We start from the raw sequence: 24,609 nt of genomic DNA on the forward strand, positions 1-24,609 counted from the left end.
TGCACCCTGGACCGCTCAAGCTTCTGACATACCCGCAGTTGATGAATGGATGCGATGGAGTGAGGAGGTATGGGAGCAAACTCATAGTCGCATCGAAACTGCTCTGCAAAGATATAAGGAACAAGCTGATCGTCATCGTGGCGAAACTCCTTTCTATCAGCCCGGAGACCGGGTTTGGTTGTCGACCAGGGACTTCAGGTTTGGGGAGGGTAGCAGGAAACTGCAAGTATATTGGTGCATTTAAAATCATTCAGAGAATCAGTGATGTCACATACAAACTTGAATTGCCCCCTCACTTCCGCGTATCTAACTCTTCATGTCTCCTTACTCAAGCCTGTTGTCCCGGGTCCTCTGGACGAGGCTTCGTCTGATGGGGCCCTGCCTGCGCAGCTGGAGGCCGAGGGTGGCCCTGTGTATGCTGTCCATCAGGTGCTGGACTCAAGAAGAAGGGGAGGTTCCCTTCAATATCTCATTGACTGGGAGGGTTTCGGTCCTGAGGAGAGAAGCTGGGTGCATGCTTCGGACATTCTTGATCCAGGGCTTGTGGCCGATTTCCATAGTTGGTATCCTGCGAAGCCTGCTCCTCGGCCTAGAGGTCATCCTAGGACCAGAATGTCCAGTTCCTGCCCTGCCCGTGCCCAGACCCGTTCCAGGATCCCTTCCACAGACTCTGGTACTGTCCAGTACTGCGGTGGCTTTCGGGGTCTGCCTTTCCGTGCCTCCGGTCACGTGGGTGGAGGTTGTCGCGGGCGGCTTCGCTCGTCGGCCGGCCTGGACTCTTTGTGGGTACTGTCACGCCTTCTGTAGCGGAGACCGACATCCCTCACTCCATCCAGCACTCCAACTCCCAGAATTTACTGGGAGGTCACATGACCAGGAACTCTCAGCCATCCACCTATCAACGTTCGCGCTCACCTGAGTATTGATTGTTTACACCTGTTTCAAGGACTATAAATGTTTGTCTACTATGCTTTGTCTTTGCGAAGTATTGTTACATCTCTGTGCATTACCGAGCCTTGTTTATGTGTACTGACTTCCCGGTTTTTTGAGATTCTGCCTGTTTACATTTTACGACTTTAGCCTTATCCTTTTGGACTCTGTTTTGATTGTGTGTGTGTGTGTGTGTACCGACCTTCGACTGCTTGTACTCTGATTTTGGATTCTCCCTACACTAAAAACCTTTTTCTATAGCCTGCTCTGCGCTCGTCTGAACTTTCATCAACCTTTACAGGTAGATTAGAACATGACATCATGTGCTGCTTTTTGAGACCTTCTGCCCTGCTTCACATTGCCAGACACGCTCTATTTAAGTGATGTTTGGATTCAACAGGTCTGGCAATAATCATGCCTGGGTGTGGCCAGTGAAATTAAACCCAATAGTCAATTGAATTTGATTAACTGGTTGATTTAGTAGCTAAGGGGCAATTACTTTTTCACACAAGGCCAGGTAGGGCTCAACAGCCTTTTTACTTTAATAAATAAAATCATTATTTAAAAATATTCTTTTATGTTTACTTGGGTTACCTTTGTCTAATATTAAAAGCAGTCTATCGATCTTAAACATTCAGGTGTGACAAATATGCAAAAATAGAAGAAAGTGGGAAAGGGGCAAATACTTCTTCAGAGCATTGTATATTTTTAATAAAGTGTTTGAATGATTTTTGTCCCTATCTTTAGGGTTCAAGCATGCAGTGCATAGAACCCTATTGCTTTTGCTAGGATTTTTCTTCTTCTTCTTATTATTCTTTTTCTCCTGAAAAACGTGTTGTGGAGAACAGACCGTAAGGCCTCGAGACACCAAACTTGGTGGGTAGATGTAGTTTGTGTGCATCTCGCCAGGCAACAAAAATGACTCCGATTGACCAAAGGGGGGCGCTATAGAGCATCAAAACACGTTTTGCTTCATAACTTCTACACCATGATGTGTAGAGACAAAATTCTTTTTTTAGCTGATTCCTTGGGTCAAGCCAAACAACTTTGCAATTTGGACCATTTAGCTCCGCCCACTGAGATTTTTTGCTAATTTGCATAATGTGCAAAACCTACTTTTGCGAACTACTTCTAGGCTTTTCACTCAATCCTCATGTGTCTGGTATCAAAACATTCAGAAGAGTCTGAACCTCAATAATTATCAAAAAAATGTTGACTTTGCTAAACAATATGGCTGCCATATGCTAATGAACCCTTCTGAAATGGCTCATAATTCATTTAAAACTCTATAAGTGGAGAATGCTTCTGCCTTAAACATTGAAACTTGACATGCACATTTAGGACAAGATTCTGTGGTAGCATATCAATTTTGGTGGGCATACGTCATTAGGGGGCGGGGCCATTGCCAATTAACTGTTTCTCAGCATCCATGCATCCGATTGAGCTGAAACTTGGCATGTAGCATCTACTTGACAGACTATAAGTGAATCTTGAAGGATAATTTGATTCATTGAAATTTATGGCCGCCATCAGCCAATCAGCATTCAGCAGGCTTTTGACCGGCTTAACATTGACCAATCATGACGAAACTTGAATGATGTCTACATGTAGCCCCTTTCTAACAACCAGTGAAGTTTCAACAGATTTGGCCACTGGGGGGTGCTATTCATAAAAAATCATATATTATTACATGATATGAACATATTATTACAATTTTTGACACAAACTCTTTATGAATCTTATGTAGTACAGTATGCCAAACCATTGCATGTTTATTATAAAAATGCATAGTTTTTTTGTAATTGTTAACTGTTTGAAAACCATGCTTTTCGAACTAGTCTCTGAGTTTTGATGCAAACTTCTCGAATTTGGTCTAGAAATACTCTGTGCTCTCTCTAGGTAAATAATTATCAAAAAAATATTGACTTGTTCACTCAAACTGTTGTTGCTCCTTCAATATATCACTGCGGCCATGGCATAGCCAGCTTGATTTGCTATAACTCATCAGTCTTTGGTTATATCATCTGAAAACTTTGAGCACTTATATATATTGAGACTCAAACAGGGTGTGCAAAATTTGGTCCAGATATGACCTTTAGAGGGTGCCGTAGCTGTCAAAAACCTCAAAAATCATTAAAGATGCTATTACAGTGTTATTACAAAGTCTACAGATAAACACAGGGTGCCATTTGATTCAGTTCACTGACTCGAATAACTTTGTAATTACATGTTATGTCAAATATTTCACTCCTTGTGTAGTATTTTGAGTTATTCCTTCAAAAATTACAGCTTATTATACTAAGGTCAAAAGGTCAATCTGAACATAACTCAGTGAACAGCTTTGATCAAGTTCCCTGATCAATTATCATAACATGTGGAGACCTTTTGACCAATTCTAAACCACTTTCAGTGAGCTCCTCTCTGCCAAAAGGGCCCCTTTTGAGTGCACTGGGATTCATTATGGCCTGATTATCAAAGCCTAAACATGGAGAAACAAAACCCCTTGCAAACACAACTATGACAGATATTTTACCATTACGCATGTATTTTTGACATCTATGTTGATAATCCTTTGCATGTTCTACAAACCTTTGCAGATCAGTCCATAGAAATGTAAAAAATAAAAGTAAAATGGTTCATGACAAATGACGGCCTGTTGATAAACTCAGACTTCTTTTCAGCCTCTCTGCCTCGAAGGCCCAAACTGCATGAGGCCTGATTAGGCCTATTTGGCTCAAAGTGCATGAGAGCTTCTTGTGCTTTTGTGTGCTTGAACCCGCTCGTTGCCGCTTGCGGCTATATTTCCTTTTGCTTTTTCAACAAATATTTGTTTATATTTATGAATACATACTTATTTGTTCGTACTTGAAAGATACGTCAAAATACATTTGTGTGTAAATTTGAAGAGACTATTAACTAACAAAAAATAAGTGTGTGAATATGTTTCCTGTCACTTCAATTAAAAGTGTGTCCAGTTTTTACGAAGAGTGATAATGTGCAGTAAAGCTAATTACATCATATGTATGGCTACATGTAATGCTAGTTTGAAGTCCTAAACTAAACAGTAAATTAAACAGTAAATCTGTGTTTATCTGGAGCTGCTTATGCAGATATTATCTCAGCAGGTTGAGAAACAGAGCAGGAGGATTAAAACTCAGTAAACAAAGCCATCAAATAACACATTTGAAATGATATTAAATAGTATGTAGTCTAGTTTGCTGTTCAAACAAGCTTATAAGGTGAAAAGTTAAGTTATGAAATAACTTAAGTTTGGTTGAAGGACCACATCTGACATTCTTTCTTCCTCTTCTTCTATGCCCAAGAAATTCCCCCCCTCTCTCTTCAGTTTCTTTGTAAAATGTGTCTTAGAGTTGGATTGCAGGTTTGCTCAGTTAAAGCTAACCATAGATAAAGATTAGTCAGGTCAGCTGCCTTTGTGTACATTGTGTGGTAAAAGTATGGAGGATTAAACCTCCTTTTAATTTACTTCTTTCTACATGTTGTACACATTAAAATAATGTTGTTCAGCACAAATTCTATTCAGGTCACCAGAAAATGCACACTTGCTACAACCACTTACACTCTTTATTTGGCAGAGAATATTAACATACATTTTAACCTTAATAGTTTAGAGAATTGCTTACCTGTGACTGAGATCAGAGTGGAGAGAACAAAGATCAGCTGCAGCATCATCGCCATTGCAAACAGAGTGACATACTTTCTGTTTTGCACTGATGGATGATATTCTGATAGACCCTCCTCACTCCCTCAGAGAGGACTTCTAATGTGCTGATGTTCACTTTACAATGAAGGAGGGAGTTTTGTGTCAGAGTTTTTAGGTGCTGATGTTAATGCAGAACTTTAAAAATTCAATGTGACAAAATATTTAATATTAAAAAATGCAATTTAATACAGTTTACATTTTTAAGACCTGAATACAAAAATGGTGCCCTCAGCTTTTTTAATTTAACAGCACTGAGCACATTAGGACTGGAAACAACAGATTCACAGAGTTTATTTCTATTGAATTAGTCACTCTCAGTGATCATTCAACTGTAAAGCATCACTGTAAAGCATCATTATCTTATGTTTTATTGCGTGCCTGACAGACATTGACATGATTTTATCACTGCCAGTCTGCTCGTGTTGGTTTTCCTGTGGTTAGTCTAGTTTCTCTTCATTAGGTTCTCACGCTGTTCTGCATATGGAAATCAGTAAAAATGCCACACTGCAGCACAGATGCTAAATCACTCCACAACACAGAATACATTTTTAATTGGGGCTTATTCTGAACTGAAGCTGTATTTTTCTTGCATTTCCTCCACCTGATCATCTATTGTGTGATGCAGTCTGCCTCCTGTGATGACATGTACTGCTGTCTCATAAATGAATGCATGTAGGCAATCTAACTAAGCTCTTTAGCTAGCTCTAAATTAGCATAGTGTAACGGGTTTTGCAATTTTAATGTTATTATTGCTAGAACCTTATGTGAGGGTGTGAGGTAACCCGGATTTATTTGAGGCGGGGTCGTCTCAGGACAGACTCGATCGAAGGCTGGAGCTCACGCGGTGGTTCCTCTCCTCGCTGGCCGTGGATGCTGCATCTCCGTGCGGGCACGCGCCTTCCCGTCTCGTGGCCGTCTGACGGTGGAGTTTGGGCGGCCTTCCTAGGTACATACTTTCAGTGTTCTAAATACATAGTGTTCTAAAATCACTACTTTAAATGGTTATTTAGGTAACTTTCAGACGGTTATCCCACACATTCCTGACGTCTGGTAAAAGAAAGGATGAATACACACTAAGAAACTGAGTATAAAAATACAAGCATCATCACTTGTAAATTAGATAAGGTTGATAGTCAAACATGCATATCAATAAGTTTTCCTGGAGTCCTTTGTGAGTAACAGTCCTTAGGTGGTGGCGTGGTAATTCTCGTTTCACCCCTTGGGGGTGCTGTGGGTCCATGCTTGAGAGCCCTAGGGATTTTAGAAAGTTGTAATTTGGCCGTCCAAAGTCGTACAAATTCCGTTCTTGGTATGTCTAGTTTAGTTAAAAAGAGTTCTAACGAATGGTTGTACTTTGGAGGGGACAAACACCTTAGAAATGTACTTTCTGTTACTTAAAATTGTCCACAGGATTTTGGAGAGCCGTGCAGCTGCATTCCAGTGAAGGGTCCTGTTTTTCTCCAGGTCAAAGGAGAGGGGTGCAGCCTCTTGATTCAGCCGTAAATCTGACTGAGTCTGGGTTGGGGTATTAAGCCGACAGCTTTATGCCACAATCCCAGACTTGATGGAGCCAAAAGGCCCTTAACTTTTGGGTAAACACTCTACTGGAGGTAGAGTTTCAGCCAGTGTTCGCTACAATAGTGACTGAATATATGTGGCTCTATTAGACTCTTAACTAACTTACACTTGCTCACACACTCATACAAATACCTACAGTTACCCAGAATCATAAGTAAACTCTAGCAAACTTTACATTTTACATTACTTTTAAAATGTGAAGCATGAGCAAAGACGACTCCTAGCGGCTAGTGTACATGTTAATAATGTTAGCATTGTAGCTTCCAAGCTGGCTCACACGCATGTTTACTTGTTAGTCTTTTGTTTTTTCCCTGTCTGTCTACCTTACTAATTAACAGGTGCAACCCAACCAGTGGCTGCGTGGGTGGCATGTTCAGCCCTCCAATAAGATGTCTACTGCAATTCCCTCATCCTCTAAACGGAATCATGGCTGAGTGAATGGGGCGGGCGTTTGAAAATGATCCGGCAACATGTGAGGGGAGGAGAGCATTGTGTGTCTGTGAGGCCTTTAGTTTTTTGGCGGTTTGGTGACTTATGCTGTTATTATAATTGTAGCCCCCTTAGTTTTAGTTCTGCCTTGGCCTCACTGTCTCTCTCTATTTTGTCTAGATTAGCTCCTTTTAGGCAGGTTAGAGGTTTTTTTATTACTTTTGTTGCTTTGGCACCGTCCATAGTCCACCATAGCAGCTAGCTTTGCATACAATGTTATTACTCTCAGCCTTGTCAGTACTGATAGCCAATTTAACTCTTTCACATTGAGCTTCATAGATTAATCCTGTTAGCCAGTTACCAGTTCATCTTGTTGATTTTGACTAGTTGGGTGTCTTATTGTTGGCTGTCTTATGTCGTTTTTCCATTTCACTACTTCACTTTAAAGGTGTATGTGTACATGTTTACTATTGAACAGTAAAGCTTTGTCTAAACATGATAATCCTGTTGTCCGTGTCTCTCCCTTCGACATCACATACTCCATGTTACTTCCCCTTTACCCCTAGGTAACATCACACGGGCACGTAACACAGCTATAATAAACTTGTTTCATTCTTCTGTCAGTTCTCTCTCCTCTTAAATTAAATGTCGTATTTCTAATAGGCCAGCTAACAGCACTCACACACACTGACAAGAAGCAGTAAATCACAAATCAGCAGCACTGAACAGGTAAAAAAAAAAAAAACACAAAAAGAGCTCATTTTATCTCAGCTCTGGTTTCACTAACTCACTCTTTCTCTTTGATGTTCAAACTCCAGTGACCAAAAGGAAAGTGACCATCAAACGAGAGAGTTTAACAGATGAGAAAATGACTGAAAATAAAATGAAATGCGTGAGAGGATGAGGAAGATCAGATGATGAAGAAACAGACTACAAAATGAGTCACAGCAGGATGATAGGCAGTAACAAGAGAGATGAAAAGGTACAAATAGAGCAGGAGGCCTGAATTCAGTAGACAAAGGTGTTAAAAAAATATATACCATCAATGACATTCAACATACAAATCTAATCAAATGAATCCTTCAAACCTGCCTATTCAATTCGTACTGGAATGTGACGGGTCAAAGAGGCCCTTTTGTCTCCTTATCAAAATTTTGCCGTACCTGCTGTTGGTGACTGGTGGTCCAGCTATAAATTAGCGGTATAAACGTTACAGCTAGTCAGGAGGACGTTACTGCGAGTTTATCAATACCGTTTTCTAGATTATCTCTTAATGAAAAAAAAAGTTGGAGTTACTCAGCAAAAGACAACCTACACTAAAGCTTAATTTGGAGTAAAAAGGCTTTTGAAAGGTTCAGATTTAAACTTCAGTGATTACACCATGATACCCCAGGATCGACTAAGGAGCAAAAGCTCTACTGCTGGCACTGCTTGCTGCTTGGCGTGGAGAGGGGGTCTTGGGACAGAGATGAATTTTGGGATTTAGGAAGTTTATCCAAGTCAGCCCATCACCATCAGAATGCTCAAAAAGCAATTGTTGATTAACTTAAAAGCCAAGGATCAGTTGCATGACCCCACCATCACCCACTTCATCCAAAAGGACAGGAGGATTGATCTCATTATGTTTTTTCCATTGTTGTATTATGTGCAGGTGTTATTTTGGCATACGCTCGTCCCCGAAGACATTACTTCCATTCAGTTTAGCCGCTTGCAAACTTGCATACTTTTATCAAAGTTTCAATCAATCTGCAGGTTGCTGATTTAAATGGTGTCCGGTGTCTTGTCTGGCAGCTGGTCTGGGGAGAGGGCCTACTCTTATTCTCTTTTACGGCCTGACCTTAGACCGGGTTGTAATATTTCAATCTTCATTCAAGTTCTGCTCTGATCAAAGGGTAAGTTGTTTAAAATCTCACAGGCCGCTGTGCCCGCTGATTTTATTCTGGCGTCGCTGACACTGTTTGTGCAATGTGAAGGTTTATTTGGGAAAACGGCTGTTATGTGGAATTAGTGGTCATTTTTCTGACACTGATGTATCTGACTCTCATGGCTGCTTGGCTGAGTGGACACTGTTGTGATGTGAAAGCTTGTATGAAATGTTGGTTGTGTGGTAAGTGGCAGTGACTGTCATGCATTTTCTGAAGAGCACATGATGATGCAATTATTTGGAAGGAGGATTTGCATTTTGCCCAAGAAATTAGCTGTTCTGTTTGTGTGCTAACCCTGTCTGTGCTATTTGCTTGTTGCGTTTCTAGGGCTGAACTATCATCTTAATTTTTGTTTCTTAACTTTGGCAGTACTTTAGGAGGGGCCTGCCAGTAAACTAGGCTGAGGGCCGAGGTTTAAGAGTCATGGTTCACTACTGCATTCAACAGTGTGTAGTGCAGTTTGACACATTTTGCTGTTCATACAATCTTACAAGGTGAAAAGAAATGGGAATATGAGAATTTAGGTCTGGGTGAAAGAGCACGTCTGAAATTCTTTCTTATTCTTCATTCTACACCTTATAAATTCCCCTCTCTTTTGTCTGTTTTGATTTCCTGCAGATCTGTGATAAAATGCTGCTTGATTAACAGGAAACAAATAAAAAAAAATTGATCACAAGAAAAAAAAAATTCCCCTCTCTCCCTTCAGTTTCTTCTGACAAAACTTTGCAAAATGTGTTTTAGAGTTGGACTAAACATTTCCACAGTTAAAGCTAATCATAGGCTTTTATTTTTAGCCCCTAAGATACAGATTGAGTGTATACAGTTTAGTCAGTTCAGCTGTCTTTGTGTAGATTATGAATTTTAACATTGTGAAGGAAAAACATGCTTTTAATTAACTTATTTGGATCAGCAATGACACTATGAGAGGTCTACAAGTCCTAAAATGGGTTGTACATTTTACACAAATTACATTGAGCTGACTAGAAAATGCACAGGTGCCATAATCACTTACACTCTTTATTTGACAGAAATACTAAAGAAATGATACATTATCGTACATGTTAACCTCTATAGTGATGAAGTTCAGAGAATTGTTTACCCATGATTGAGATCAGAGTGGAGAGAAAAAAGATTAGCTGTAGCTCCATCACAATTACAGAGACTCTGAGAGGGGCAGACCCCCTCACTGCCTCAGAGAGCTTTACTAATGTGCTGGCGTCAATGTAGAACAGTGTAAAGTGACAATGTTCTGCACTTAAAATCAATTTAACCTTATAGTATGAATTTAACCTTGGTATTTAAGTCATTAAGACCTAAATACCAAGATGGAGCCCTCAACCACTTTCATTTAATAACACTGAGCACATTCGGACTGATAACAACAGATTTCACAGAGTTTATTTCTATAGAATTAATCACTCTCAGTGATCATTCAACTAATTCATAGAACTGTGAAGCATCATTGTGTCTCCCTGGTAAGTTTTATTGTGTGCCTGACAGACATTGACATGATTTTATCACTGCCAGTCTGCTCGTGTTGGTTTTCCTGTGGTTAGTCTAGTTTCTCTTCATTAGGTTCTCACGCTGTTCTGTATATGGAAATCAGTAAAAATGCCACACTGCAGCACAGATGCTGAGTCTCACCATCAGTCTGTCTCACTGACAGACATTGACATACTTTTTTCAATGCCAGTCTGCTGATGCTGGTTTTCCTGTGGTTAGTCTAGTTCCTCTCAGCTTTTCATGCTGTTCTGTAAATGGAAGTAAAAATGCCTCACTGCGTTTTTAGTTTTAGAGTTTATTTCTATAGAAATAATCACCTTTATTGATTAATTAACTAAGTAGTCGAACTGTAAAGCATCATTGTGTCTTCATATTATGTTTCTCCTGAGTGCCTGATAGACATTATGTTTTTTATGCTTATTAAGTTCCTGTTGGTTTTCTGCTGTGGTTAGTGTTTCTGTCTGCTCTGCACTTTGATTTTGACATTGTATTATGCAGTATTCTGCCAAAATTTAAAATGGCTTATCTGGACAATACTGTAAAAATAAATAAATAAATAAATAAATGCCAGTTTGAGGCAGTTCTTCACTTACTAAAAAGCCTTCACCTCACTAAAAGCCTATTTTAACACCAACAAAAAACACTGCTCTGGGGCATCACTGATCAAACAGGCTTAAGTAGAAGAGCAGGAGTATCTTTAGTGATGTTTATTGACATATGCATAAACACTATTTGCAAATGCATTCATATGCACTAATAAAATATTTACTTACACAAGATAGTGTTCTACAGGGAGATTCACTCGAAAGAGGCCCCAAATATTCTGTAATAACTCTTGCTAGGATGAAGCAATCACAACGAAACAACGTGCAATGTGATCCTGAGTATATGGAGCTTTGGACAAGCCAGGATACCCCTGAGTCAGAGAGGTGAGGTGGACGCCAGACAGCCGTTGTTACGTTTAACCTCCATTTGCAACTTCCAGGTGCATACACCCGTTCCCCTTCATGTGTCTGGCAGAAAATGAAGACCACTTCCAGCATGGAAGGTATGTAGCATATTCATTGGTTCGGGTTGCTTCATCCTAACGAGAGTTACAACGGAATATTCAGGGCCTCTCTTGAGTGAATTTACCTGTTGTGCATTCAGTCAGTTGACTTCTGAGAAGGTGCAACAGTGATGCTAGAGGTCTGTACAGCTACAGCCTGCAAAAAAGTGATGTGCTAGAATGAGAGAACAGCTTATCAGGTACAGCTATACAGTAGAGTAGATTATAATCAGAGATTACAGAATAGAGTATTATGTACTTTAACAGCTATAATAAACTGTAATAAACTGTGTAACACCGTCCATGTCTTTAAGATGATTTGGTCAGTCTTTCTCTGATGTGGACAGTGATGACTGCAGACAGCATGAGGGTCAGAATGATGGAATACAGCACAGTCTTCAGAAAACACACAGATACACCAGCAGAGGGAGACACTGAACCTGAAACACACACAACAAAACCCACTGTTGTATTAAATATGATGACAAGAGAGAAAAGAAATAACTAACTGTGTTTCAGTCTTCAGTTTATTCTCTATTCTATTCAGTTAAAATATGTTTGTCATTTTCAAAGGAAAATCTTTCAAAAATCACAAGGTTAACATACTGTGTTATGCAGAGTTTTTTCCCAGCCTGGAGACGAGATGCAGTGTGTGGAATCGAGACATCTTAGAAAATATAATTTTATTGAATTATCTTCCCTGACTATAGGTACTGACATGTGCCCTTGAGGGTACCACCCCAGTGACAAGAGGGCTACTGCCCCAGTGACAGTTTACTAACTTTTTTTTTCTGAGAGTGCACTTTTGAAAATGCACACTTTGGAGTGGCCAAACTTTTGCATACAAGTGTAAATATACAGGCACATTAACAACACCACTAGTGGAGAGAATGCAGTGCCACTTTTTATTTGAATGGACAACTGACATCCAGTGTAACTGGCTGTGAGGAAGCAGACTCAGAAACTTGTGAAGAATCCATGTGCAGATTTATTAACAACAGGCCAGTTCAAAACTCGTGGTAAAAAAGGCAAAGCAAAAAAAGTTGTAACAGAGAAATCAGCCCAAAAGGCCAGGCAGACAGAGCAAATAGGAAAAAAAGCAAAAGCAGATTCCAAAAGGTCAGGCAGAGGTTCAAAATACCAACAAGACAGACAAGCAAAATCAGTAGTCAGACTCAAAAGAACTGGCAATACTTCACACAGACTGGCTGAATGGGAGGAGTATTTAAGGTGGCTTCATTCTGGGAACAAGGCTAGTACTCAGGTGAGGGAGACCTCTGGTGGCCAGATAGTGAATTGCTAACAGTGGCTCATTAACACGAGTTCAATGATATATTTTTTATTTTTTATTTTTTTTTTATTTTTTATTTTTTATTTTTTTTTGTGTGTGTAATTTTATCCACCTCCTCCAAAAACTTCTGTTACTCCAGATGGAGATCAGTGAAAATGCCACACTGTCTGCAATGAAATGTAATCAGGAGGAAGATGCTGAGTCTCTCAAGAACACAGAAGAGCAGATTCATGATTCAGCAGCGGAGATTACCAACAACATATGTTTTGATTTGGGTTTGTTCTGAACTGAAACTGTATTTTTCCTGCATTTATTCCACCTGAACATCCACAGTGTGATGATATCTGCCCCTGTGATGACAAAGAAGAGCAGATAAATCTGCCTTTGTGTTGGATTCACTTGATAATTTGATCATATCATATTTATTGAACTGAGCTCTCTAGCTAACTTTAAAGTAGCATTTATAATTGCACACATTCACACAAACATCGTCACCCAGAATGATGAGTAAACTGAAGCAGTCTTTACACTTTCTCTTGAAACTGAGCAAGAAAGACACTTGTTTTCTAGCTGCTAGCATTCATGCTAATAATGCTAGCATTGTAGATTCCAAGTTATGAAGTGATAATCCTAAAAACAGCAATCATCACATCACAATTCTGTTCCAGTTTACATTCTGGTGCACTTGAACTGCTAGTTGACTTTATCCTCACCTGGAAGAGATAATGGAGCTAAATAACACTGATCATACCGGAAGGTGAGAACAACTGACAGACAGCTTTAATAAATACACAGTAAATACTCACCACTGTGTTTCTGCATCTGTTATTAGAGCTTTTGTTGTTTCCTTAAGACGACTGTTTCAATTAATGCATTGACTGCTTTTTTCATCATGTTAAACCTACAGTAGGCAGATCATGTTGCTTCATTTAATTGGGTGTGTAGTAAGGATGATTTTAGAGGCAGTGTTTGTGTCTGTGTGTATCTGTGTTCACACCTTCACCTTCATCAGCACAGAGTCGTTCCAGTTCTTTCATCTCCAAAACATCCGTCTTCCAGCTGACTGGGTTGCTATGGTTACAGATGATGGTGCTGCCACTGACAGACAGGGAAAGGATGACACCTCCAGGTGATGTCACTTCCTTCTCCTCACAGGTTTCCTTGTAACAGCTGGAGTTGATAGAGAGGTCATGGCCTCTACAGGTGAGAGTGATGTTACAGGTGTCTCTGCTTAGCTGGTGAGTCAGGACTGGCGCCTCCTCTGGATCTGAGGTAGAAGATATACAGACACATTACTGTAATGCTGACAGTCAGTCAATGATAAATCATTCATCATAGATCACAGAGTTCATTAAAAGTCTTTCAGAACTGGTCAGTATCTTTCAAAGTAGCCTAGATCTATCTGGACGTTGGTGATGGTGTTGATAATGCAACCAAATGAAGAAGTCAGAAGATATTATACTGCCCTGGTTCTCAGTAATAATTTTAATTGCGAACACGTGTGGGTTCACTTGCCATTATAGATATCAGTTAAAATAACTATAGTTGCATTGTAGACATTGTTATTCCTGGTTTCATTAACATTAAGAAAGTTAGTAAGTTTTGTATATAATGAAGCATTTCACATTAAACCACTCTGAATTTATTTACATAACAACAATTGGATCATGCAGAAAGTTTAAAAAAATCAGTGGAATTCTGTTTTAATCAGGCCAAACACTTCTGTTCATTTGCTTAAAATGACTCCCTACAATGCTGTGGCCTAAAATCTTAAGGTGAAAGTGAAAAAAATTGAGTTTAAATTTCAGCACTTATATTTTTGACAGATGCGGAATTTAAATTCAGCTTTTTAACCCAGAGAAAAACTATAGGTCAATTCTAGTCTCCCTAACTTCAGAATGGTTTAAGCTACAGACATGACCCACATATCAGGACATTCAGGAGGCCCGCCCCTAACTAGTGAGTGTGACGTCACTGAGCTGTGATGTTAGCATCAGTGAGTAATTCAGCTTGGAAAATCACCCAAAATCCTGATACTGTTGCTCTGCTTTTTGCCCTTCATATTCCAACAAAGGGTTAGAACAGCCACATGGTTCATACATCAGATCACTCATCAGACTCTGCACTTACAGTCCAGAGTGATTTCATCTACCTGTGACCATCCATCAGCCAGAAATCCAGCTCCAAATTCACCCAAACCCCACTCTCTACTGTAATACTACATTTCTGCTTTTAGCTTTCATATTATAAACAAAGGGTTAAAAATAGTGACATGATTCACACATCAGAACATCACTAGCCTCACATCAGGAGCCTACCATCACTACCTAGGATGAGAGAGACCAGCTCTAACGTCACACAAACCAGAAATACAACTCCAAACACGGCCAGATCACTGTAAAACCTGCTATCAGCTCTCTGCTTTAACCTTTATATGGCAAAAGAAGTGTTAAATATGAATTACACCATTTTTTCTAAATCTCTGCATAATGAATTGGTTATGATGTAAGAAAAGTCATTCAGAGTGGTTTAATGTGAACTGGTTCATTGTAGAGAAACTCAGTCAGACTTGTTCACAGTGGTGGTGATGGGAACCAGACGTCTGAATAGTTTAATGACTCTAAAAGCCTCTTCACAGAAATTTATTACATTACATAGTTATGAATGCACTGCTTAATGCCCGAGATGTTTTGGCCTAAAACATCGTTCATGTTTCTTGGTGGGAAGGTACATGCAGGGCGTTGTCAAATGTTCCTTAAAGAAAACTTATTTTTTAACATTTTATTATTTTATATGTGAAGTTGATGATGATTCATTGTATTATTTGACTACCGTAAACATCACATATAAAAACATTTTAAGACGATGTATTTGGTTATGCATCTTGTGATATCAGGAAATCTCAAGAGACTTAAACACAATTCATTGACTTGATTGACTTTGGTTTATTTAATGCTTGGAATACATTCTTTTAAAGCTATTTCTTTAATTTTAAATTCAATTAATATGAGTTAGATTTTTGTTTTTTTAAGTTCTTAGGTTTAGAATGTACTTGAACACAATTTAGTGCCCTCCTGGGTTCACATTTGGGCAGAGGCCTTGGGGAATCCCCTAGTGGAAAGTCTGAGCATGAGGTGACACTCAGGCCTACTGATGTACGTTTCTGTGAAGTTTACCTCCGTGGGTTTTTTTTTACTAGCATTACTAAACAGGGGTTTTAATTTCATATCTGTTTCTCAACACACTGACTGTGTTCAAAAGCCTGCAGTTCAGTGATTACTTAAGCTGAATCAACAACTACTATGTAATTGCTATTTCACTACTATGTAACTGCTGTTTTACTACTTTGTAACTACTATGTTACTATGCTGTACTGTGTAACTGCTATGAATCATTCAGTGATTTACCAAGAAACTAATTTGTACATTGTGTAAGACATGAAAATGAGGAACTGAAGTGTGGACCCCCACACTGTACTGTGTCTGTCATGAAATGTTGCATCTCTGATGTTTTTCCTCTCAGTTCTTTGCCTCAACTTAACTGAACTGTGAAAAGTTTTCCATACAATTAAAAGGGAATTTTGTTGACCCAATATAAAGTAATTAAATTTATGAAATTGAGCTCAACTCATTAAAACTGATTTAGTAGTTGTTTGTTTAACTGATGCCTGTCCAACTTTATCTTTCTATAATCATGTTAGATTTGTTTAGAAGCACATCCAGCAATAGAGAATGTGGTAAAGCAAATATTAACAAGCTTTTAAGATTAATCAAATTATAGAATGCAATCATACAACAAAACAAAAATAGCCAATGACGAAAAAGAACACAGAAAAAAAAAGCAGAAAGGAAATGCCCAGTATGCAAATAGACGGAGCCACGAGCCAATAAAATCTTTAAATACAAGAAATTAGCAACAAACAACACAATTCATTCTCTCCTTTTTTGACTTTGGCTTGTTTAATGCGTGGAATACAGTCTTTTAAAGCTATTTCTCTAAATATGTTTTAAAATGTGTCCATTCAATTAATGAGTTTGATTTTTTTTTTTCTTAGTTTTAGAATGTACTTGTACACAATTTAGTGCCCTTCAGGGTTTACATTTGGGCAGAGGCCTTGGGGAATCCCCTAGCGGAAAGTCTGAGCATGAGGTGACACTCAGGCCTACTGATGTACGTTTTTGTGAGGTTTGCCTCTGTGTTTTTTTTTTTATTTTTTTTTTTACTAGCATTACTAAACAGATGTTTTAATTTCATATCTGTTTCTCAACACACTGACTGTGTTAAAAAGCCTGCAGCTCAGTGATTTACTTAAGCTGAATCAACAACTACTATGTAATTGCTATTTCACTACTATGTAACTGCTGTTTTACTACTTTGTAACTACTGTGTTACTATGATGTACTGTGTAACTGCTATGAATCATTCAGTGATTTACCAAGAAACTAATTTGTACATTGTGTAAGACATGAAAGTGAGGAACTGAAGTGTGGACCCCCACACTGTACTGTGACTATTTCTGTATGAAACACAGTATCAGGTAGGGTCTCAGAGCTAGATGAGCATTTCAATTGATAACTGATGCTATTGGTTAATATTATTTCTCTCTCTGTTGAGGTTTGCCTCTAGTGTTTTTGTTTTCAGTAGCATAGACAGGGGTTTTCATTTTTGATTTTGTATTAGTCTAAATTCTTCTTACATTTAATGCTGCTGCACATTGGGAACGCCACGACATGCCTCACGCCACGCCTCACGCCACGACGTTCCCTTTACTTTTATGGGAGGGCCAGAACCCCTCCAGACCCCCTCAATTGAATCAATGGCACAGACTTTGCCTACATTTCACTTGAGAGCTCAAAGATGTGAGCAAATATAAACAAATAATAGTAATAAAATACACATCCTTAACAGGCATATAGTTGGTGTTAATATAAGTAAAGATATAGATGACAGAATGAGTTCTAGTGTTTGCTGAGCAGATTTGTGGTTCAGTGGCCGCATAAGGAGGAAACTAGCCTTTCACACAAGCAAGAAGCTGTTAATCACACATCTGCAGAGCTGAACGGAAAAATAAAAACAAAACAAAACAAGTCACAAAAGAGCTCACTTTAACTAAACATTGGTTTCACTAACTTAATCTTTCTCTTTGAGGTTTAAACACTGAGCAAAAGTAAAATGACCATGAATCAAGTGAAATATGTTCGGGGGAGGATGAGGAAACCTCAGATGATGAAGAAACAGAGAACAAAGAGAGGCTGTAGGATGGTATGCTATGCAGTTACAAAAGAGTTAAAAAGATTTTTAAAGTATCTGTTACCATATGATATCTGCCCCACATAAATGTATTAAGGTTTGTTTTCAATGAGAGAGAGAAGTTTTTTTTACTGGTTTTTGTAAGCCTCATGGTTTACTCGACTCAATTTTGCGCATGGTTAAATTAAAAACAGATAAAAGTACAGCATCTTAATAACAGCAGTGTTGTGTCAGGACTGCATGTTTATTCTCACTGACTGATTTTCTATAAGACTTACCCAACACAGAGAGTCTGTACTCAGCAACAACTCTGACCTCATCACCAGACGCTCTTACTTCATACAGTCCACTATCAGTCTTCTGTAAGTTCTTCAGTGTCAGGCTGTAGGTTTCCTCATTGAACTCCACTCTGCCTCCATAATCAGAATAGTACATCATATTTTTTCTTTTGTTATCATATTGTACAACATTATTTTCTCTGTTAATCACCCAGAATAAGTCATGAAACTCTGGTTTGGGATCCTGTATGTCCAGTTGAACAGAACTGCCAACCAATCTGAACATCACTGGACACTGTGTAGAGAAAAGAATAGAAAATATAATATCAATAAAATCAATAAGACCTTTATACTGTCTGTGAGTACATAAATCTAGGACTAACAAGTATTCAGACACTTTTGTTTTTGTTATTTACTATGCAGTCATATGCAAATGTTTGTGCATATTTGATCAAATGACATTTTGTTGATTTTCTAAGTGAAAATAAGTTACACATCCTCTACAGAGAACTCACTTCTGCACATTTAAATGTAGAATTGCTGTTTACATGCTGAATTTAACATATTGGGGAATAAAATAAATAAAACATGGAATGTGGCCTGTGCAAAAGTTATAGACCTTTTAAATGTTATATATTTTTTTCAATATCATTCAATAAATAGTACATTCATTAAAGATAAAGATTTATTCTAAACCTACATCAACCATGTGAAAACGTAAATTCCCCCTCTAATCTTAATAACTGGTTGTGCCATCCTTGGCAGTAACAACTACAGTCTTTTTGCGATAACTTGTGCCATATCTTTTACATCACTGTGGAGGAATTTTGGCCCTCTCTTCTTTGCAGAACTGATTTAATTCAGCTTCATTGCAGGGTTTTGAGGATGAACTGCCCGTTTAAGGGTTTGCCATGGGATCCCAATAGGATTCAAGTCAGGACTTTCACTCGGCCACTCCAAACCTTAATTCTGTTTCTTTTGAGCCATTCAGATGTGGACTTGCTTGTGTGCTTCGGATCATTGCCCTTTTGCATAACACAACTGTGCTTGAGCTTTAGGTCACGAACTGACAGGTGGACACTCTCCTTAAGGATTTTCTGATAGAGAGCAGAATTCATGGTTCCATCATTTATGACAAGTCGTCCAGGTCCTGTAGAAGCAAAGCAGCCACAGACCATCACACTACCTCCACCATGCTTGACTGTTGGTATGATGTTCTTATTATTGAATATGGTGTTAGCTTTACGCCAGATGTAACGGAGCCTAAGTCTTCCAAAAAGCTCCACCTTTGACTCATCAGTACACAGAAAATGATCCCAAAAGTCTTGGGGGTCATCTAGATGTTTTTTGGCCAATTTGAGATGAGCCTTTGTTTTCTTTTTGTTCAGCAGTGGTTTGCGCCTTGCAGCTCTGCCATGGATGCCAGTTTACAAACTTTTTGTTGATTATTTAAAAGATTGTGTGTAAATTCAAAGAGAATATTAACTAACAAAAAATAAGTGTTTGAATGTTTCCTCTCACTGCAATTAACTCCTCCAGTGTTCAGAGGAGTGATCATGTGCAGTAAAGCTAATTATATCGTATAAAAGGCTACATGTAATACTAATGAAACAGTAAATGCAGCAGGAGGACTAAACTCAGTAAACAAAGTAATCAAATAACACAAATGATATTAAATAGTATGTAGTCTAGTTTGCTGTTCAAACAAGCTTACAAGGTGAAAAGAAATTGAGTTAAGAAATAACTTAAGTGTGGTTGAAGGACCACATCTGAAATTCTTTCTTCCTCTTCTTCTATGCCCAAGAAATTCCCCCCTCTCTCTTAAGTTTCTTTGTAAAATGTGTCTTAGAGTTGGATTGTAGGTTTGCTCAGTCGAGGCTAAACATAGGCTTTTATTTTTAGCACCTAATATGTAGATTGAGGGTATAAAGATTAGTCAGGTCAGCTCTCTTTGTGTACATTATGTCTGATAAAAATATGGAGGATTAAACCTTTTAATTTACTTATTCAGCTCACCAGAGACATTAACAGAGATCTACATGTTGTACACATCAAAATAATATTCTTCAGCACAAATTCTATTCAGGTCATCAGAAAATGCACACTTGCTACAACCACTTACACTCTTTGTTTGGCAGAGAGTCTCAAAAGTGATACATTCTCATACAGTTTAACCTCTATAGTAATGAAGTTCAGAGAATTGCTTACCTGTGACTGAGATCAGAGTGGAGAGAACAAAGATCAGCTGCAGCATCATCGCTGTTGGAAACAGTGTGACATACTTGCTCTTTTGCACTGATGGATGATATTCTGATAGACCCCTTTACTCCCTCAGTGAGGTCTTCTAATGTGCTGATGTTCACTTTACAATGAAGGAGGGAGTTTTGCCTCAGAGAGGTTTTTATGTGCTGATGCAGAACTTTTAAGTACAAAGTGACAAAATATTTAACATTAAAAAATGCAATTTAATACAGTTTACGTTGTTATTAAGACCTGAATACAAAGATGGTGCCCTCATCTTCTTTGATTTAACAGCACTGAGCACATTAGGACTGGAAGCAACAGATTTCACAGAGTTTATTTCTATAGAATTAGTCACTCTCAGTGATCATTCAACTAATTCATAGAACTGTGAAGCATCATTATGTCTTGTTTTATTGCGTGCCTCACAGACATTGACGTGTTATTTTCAATGCCAGTCTGCTCGTGTTGGTTTCCCTGTGGTTAGTCTAGTTTCTTTTCATTAGCTTCTCATGCTGTTCTGTATATGGAAGTGAAAATGCCACACTGCAGTGCAGGTGCTGAGTCTCACCACAATACAGACTAAATGTTTGATTGGAGTTTGTTCTGAACAAAAACTATATTTTTCCTGAATTTATTCCACCTGTTAACCTTTTAAAGTGTAAAGCATGAGCAAAAAAGACTCTGGTTTTCTAGCGGCTAGCATACATGTTAATAATGCTAGCATTACGCCTTCCAAGCTAGCTTATATAACACTTTACCAAGCGATCATTTTAAAAATAACAGATGACATGTCAAAATATTATTCCAGTTTATGGTCACACTTTATTTGGATGGTCCCCTATAGATGATCTACTAATACTTTCTGGTGATACTCAGTTGATTATTAACAATAATCATAAAATAATAATCAAGGTTAGGGTTAAGTTTAGGAGTAGGTGTAGGCTTTGCCTTGAAGTTAGGTTTAGGGTTAGGGACAGATTTCATACAATCTTTCACATGCAACTTACTTAAACTTCAGTTGCATTAAACAGATATTTAGTTAAATGTTAGTTGAAGATAAACTGAGCGTCTACAAAGCATCTACAGTGGACCATCCAAATAAAGAGTTACCGTGCTGGTGCTAGTTGACTTTATCCTCATCTGGAGGAGTTAAATAGAGCTAAATAGTACTGCTTATACTGGAGGGTGAGAATTTGCAACTGACAGACAGCTTTAATAAATAATTTTGTCTATAGCATCGTTGCCATTGCAGACAGTGTGAGACAATTTCTCTTTAACATTGAAGGTTGAAAATAGACCCTCAAAAAGGCCTCATCACTGCCTCTGAGAGGTTTTCTAACATGCAGACAGACACTGATTTGTTTTTTGGAATGCCAGTCAGTTCGGGTTTTTCCCCTGTGGTCAGCCCAGGTTCTCTTCATTATTTTCTCATGCTGTTCTGCATTGCTTTTGACAAATGGGATTATGCACCATTCTGTATTTTAGACCAAAATTTTAAATGGCTTATCTGAACTACATAGCATACTGTGATTCCATAATACTTTACTAAAAATCATAAAAAAAGGCTTTGAAAATACTTCTATAACACTGGCAAAAATGCAAAGATTGTGTTAAAATGAAATGGTTTGTCCATCAGGCTCTGTTTCTTTCTGTGATAGAGACCAGTAAGAGAGTTTGAAGTCTGCATTATCAGAGTATCTTGGGGCAGTCATGGGCTGGAGGTTAGGGAACGAGCCCTGTAACCGGAAGGTCGCCGGCTCAATCCCCCGAGTCAACAGTATGTGACTGAATTGCCCTTGAGCAAGGCACCTAACCCTGGGCGCCATGGATAGGGCTGCCCACTGATCCAGTCAGGTGTGCTCACTGCCTCCTAGTGTGTGTTCACTAGTGTCTATGTGGTGTTTCACTGCACGGATGGGTTAAAATGCAGACGTAAAATTTCCCTGTTGTGGGACTAATAAGGGACACTTAATCTTTTAAATCTTCAAGTGTCAGCAGATGAAATTTAATGCTTAAAAAAATTTAATGCTATTTTAAGAAATCTGCTGAAATCTTCACTTCATGAGTTCCGGCACTATAGTAATAATTACTCCCAGCACTTCTTTGGGAATTTTAATACTATGCTGTTCATAGACTTAAGCCCACTTAAAAGCCTACTTGAACACTCACTTAAAAACACTGCTTTAGGGTATCACTGATTAAACAGGCTTGAGGAGAATAGCAGGACTGTCTTTAATGATGTATGTCAACATGTGGATAGAATTAGTTTTAGCGCTCACAGAGACGTGGCTATTCGCGACAATACCAAACAAAAGCATCAAACCGGCCAGCTTCTCCACCTACCGTCAGGACAGAACTCTGGACTCTAGTAAGGGCAGAGGTGGTGGGTTATGTGTTATGGGTGAACTCTCGATGGGGAGACCATCCAGACATTGAACTCATAACACTCAAAGTTTGACCTTTTTTTCTGCCCAGAGACTTCAGCTCAGCCATTCTCACTACAGTCTACATTCCACCTCAGGCAGATGAGGCACGTGCATTGGAAGTTTTGTATGAGACCATTAATGGACTTGGGAACATTCACCCTGAGGCTGTTTTTATTGTGGTTGGGGATTTTAACAGGGCAAACAGGAGAACAGACTCTTGACCACCGCTATACTGCACTCAAGAAGAGCTACAAACCCCTCCCCCGCCCTGCCTTCAGCAAAGCTGATCACACCTCCATTCTTCTTCTGCCCGCATACAAACAAAGACTGAAACACACAAAACCAGTTCTCAGATCAGTCTATCAATGGAGTGAGGAGGCCATCTTCACACTTCAGGACTGCTTCGAATCCACAGACTGGAAGATGTTCTGTGGTGCAGCTGGTCCAGGCATCAATGAATACACTGACTCCATTACAAGCTACATCAATAAATGCACGGATGACATTGTACCAAAAATCAATGGCAGAACTTTTCCCAACCAGAAACCCTGGATCAATGCTGAGGTTCGAGCCAAACTAAGAGCTTGGGCCGCTGCCTACAACTCTGGTGACCTGGCTAGCTACAAGAAGGCCAGATATAACCTTCAGAGGACCCTCAGGCTGGCCAAAAGGAGCTGCAGGAACAGAGTGGAATATAACTATAATCTTGGTTCTGATCTCCGACGTATGTGGAGTGGACTGCGTGTCATCACTGACTACAAAGGAGATACGATCTGTGATAGGGACTCGTCCTCTTCACTTGCAGATGAACTAAATGCAAATTATGCTCGTTTTGAGGTAACTAACACCCCACCTGCTGAAAAACTCCCAGTAGATGAGAAGAGCTACACTCTAGCCATTTCCCTGTCTGAGGTGGTGAGATCCTACAGGGCAGTTAACCCACACAAGGCACCTGGTCCCGATGGCGTCAACAGTTGTGTACTTAAAGCATGTGCCAACCAGCTGGCTGAGGTTTTCACTGACATCTCTAACCTCTCCTTAAGACTGTCATTGATTCCCACGTGCTTTAAGGAAATCATTTAAGGAAATTGTTCCAGTCCCCAAGAAACCAGCTATCACCCTGCCTGAATGACTACCGCCCTGTTGCACTGACATCAACAGTCATAAAGTGCTTTGAGCGGCTGGTCAAAGCTCACATCTGTTCAACACTTCCAGCCACCATGGACCCTCGCCAATTTGCATACCCCTCCAAAAGATCTACAGATGATGCCATTGCACTTACAATACACACTGCCCTTACACACCTAGACAGAAAGAACACATAGGTAAGAATGCTGTTCATAGATTACAGCTCAGCATTCAACACAATCATCCCTGCCAAACTCATTCCTAAGCTCACAGACATGGGTTTAAACTCTCATCTCTGCAACTGGATACTGGACTTCCTGACGAGCGGACCTCAGGTGGTGAAAGTTGGGAACAGCTTCTCTTCTACACTGACTCTGAGCACAGGGACCCCCCAGGGATGTCTGCTCAGCCCCCTCTTGTACTCCCTGTATACACATGACCATGTAGCCAGACACACATCTAACATCATCTTAAAGTTTGCTGATGACACCACCATCCTAGCCCTCATCACTGATGGAGATGAAATAGCCTACAGAGACGAGGTCAGCGCTCTGTCCCATGGCAGCAATCTCTGTCTCAACATCAGCAAAACAAAGGAGAAGATTGTGGACTACAGGAAGCTGCGGAGGGGTGGTCACTCTCCCCTATTCATCAATGGAGCCGAAGTGGAGAGAGTCAGCAGTGTGAAGTTCCTCAGTGTACACCTCACTGATGACCTCACCTGGTCCCTCCACACCAACACTATTGTGAGATCTGCTCGTCAGCGTCTTTTCTTCCTGCGTAGGCTCAGGAAGTTTGGTCTGTCTCCTCAGATCGTTACCATCTTCTACAGATGCCCCATAGAGAGCATCCTCA

General features: G+C 39.4%; 1 protein-coding gene across 1 annotated transcript; it reads right to left on the reverse strand.

The window, feature by feature from the left end:
- Window positions 1–13,121: 13,121 nt before the first annotated feature.
- LOC118797504 (SLAM family member 9-like) lies at window positions 13,122–20,276 on the reverse strand. The gene is made up of 4 exons (XM_036556876.1): window positions 20,165–20,276; window positions 17,957–18,251; window positions 13,426–13,695; window positions 13,122–13,141 (listed from the first exon to the last, which is right to left on the reverse strand). The coding sequence occupies exons 2-4, from the start codon at window positions 18,240–18,242 to the stop codon at window positions 13,122–13,124; spliced, it is 576 nt and encodes a 191-aa protein (XP_036412769.1). The 5' UTR covers window positions 18,243–18,251; window positions 20,165–20,276.
- Between the last annotated feature and the right edge of the window lie 4,333 nt (window positions 20,277–24,609).

This window comes from Colossoma macropomum, unplaced genomic scaffold (genome assembly GCF_904425465.1).
Source record: "Colossoma macropomum unplaced genomic scaffold, Colossoma_macropomum, whole genome shotgun sequence".
Classification (NCBI taxonomy): Eukaryota; Metazoa; Chordata; class Actinopteri; order Characiformes; family Serrasalmidae; genus Colossoma; species Colossoma macropomum.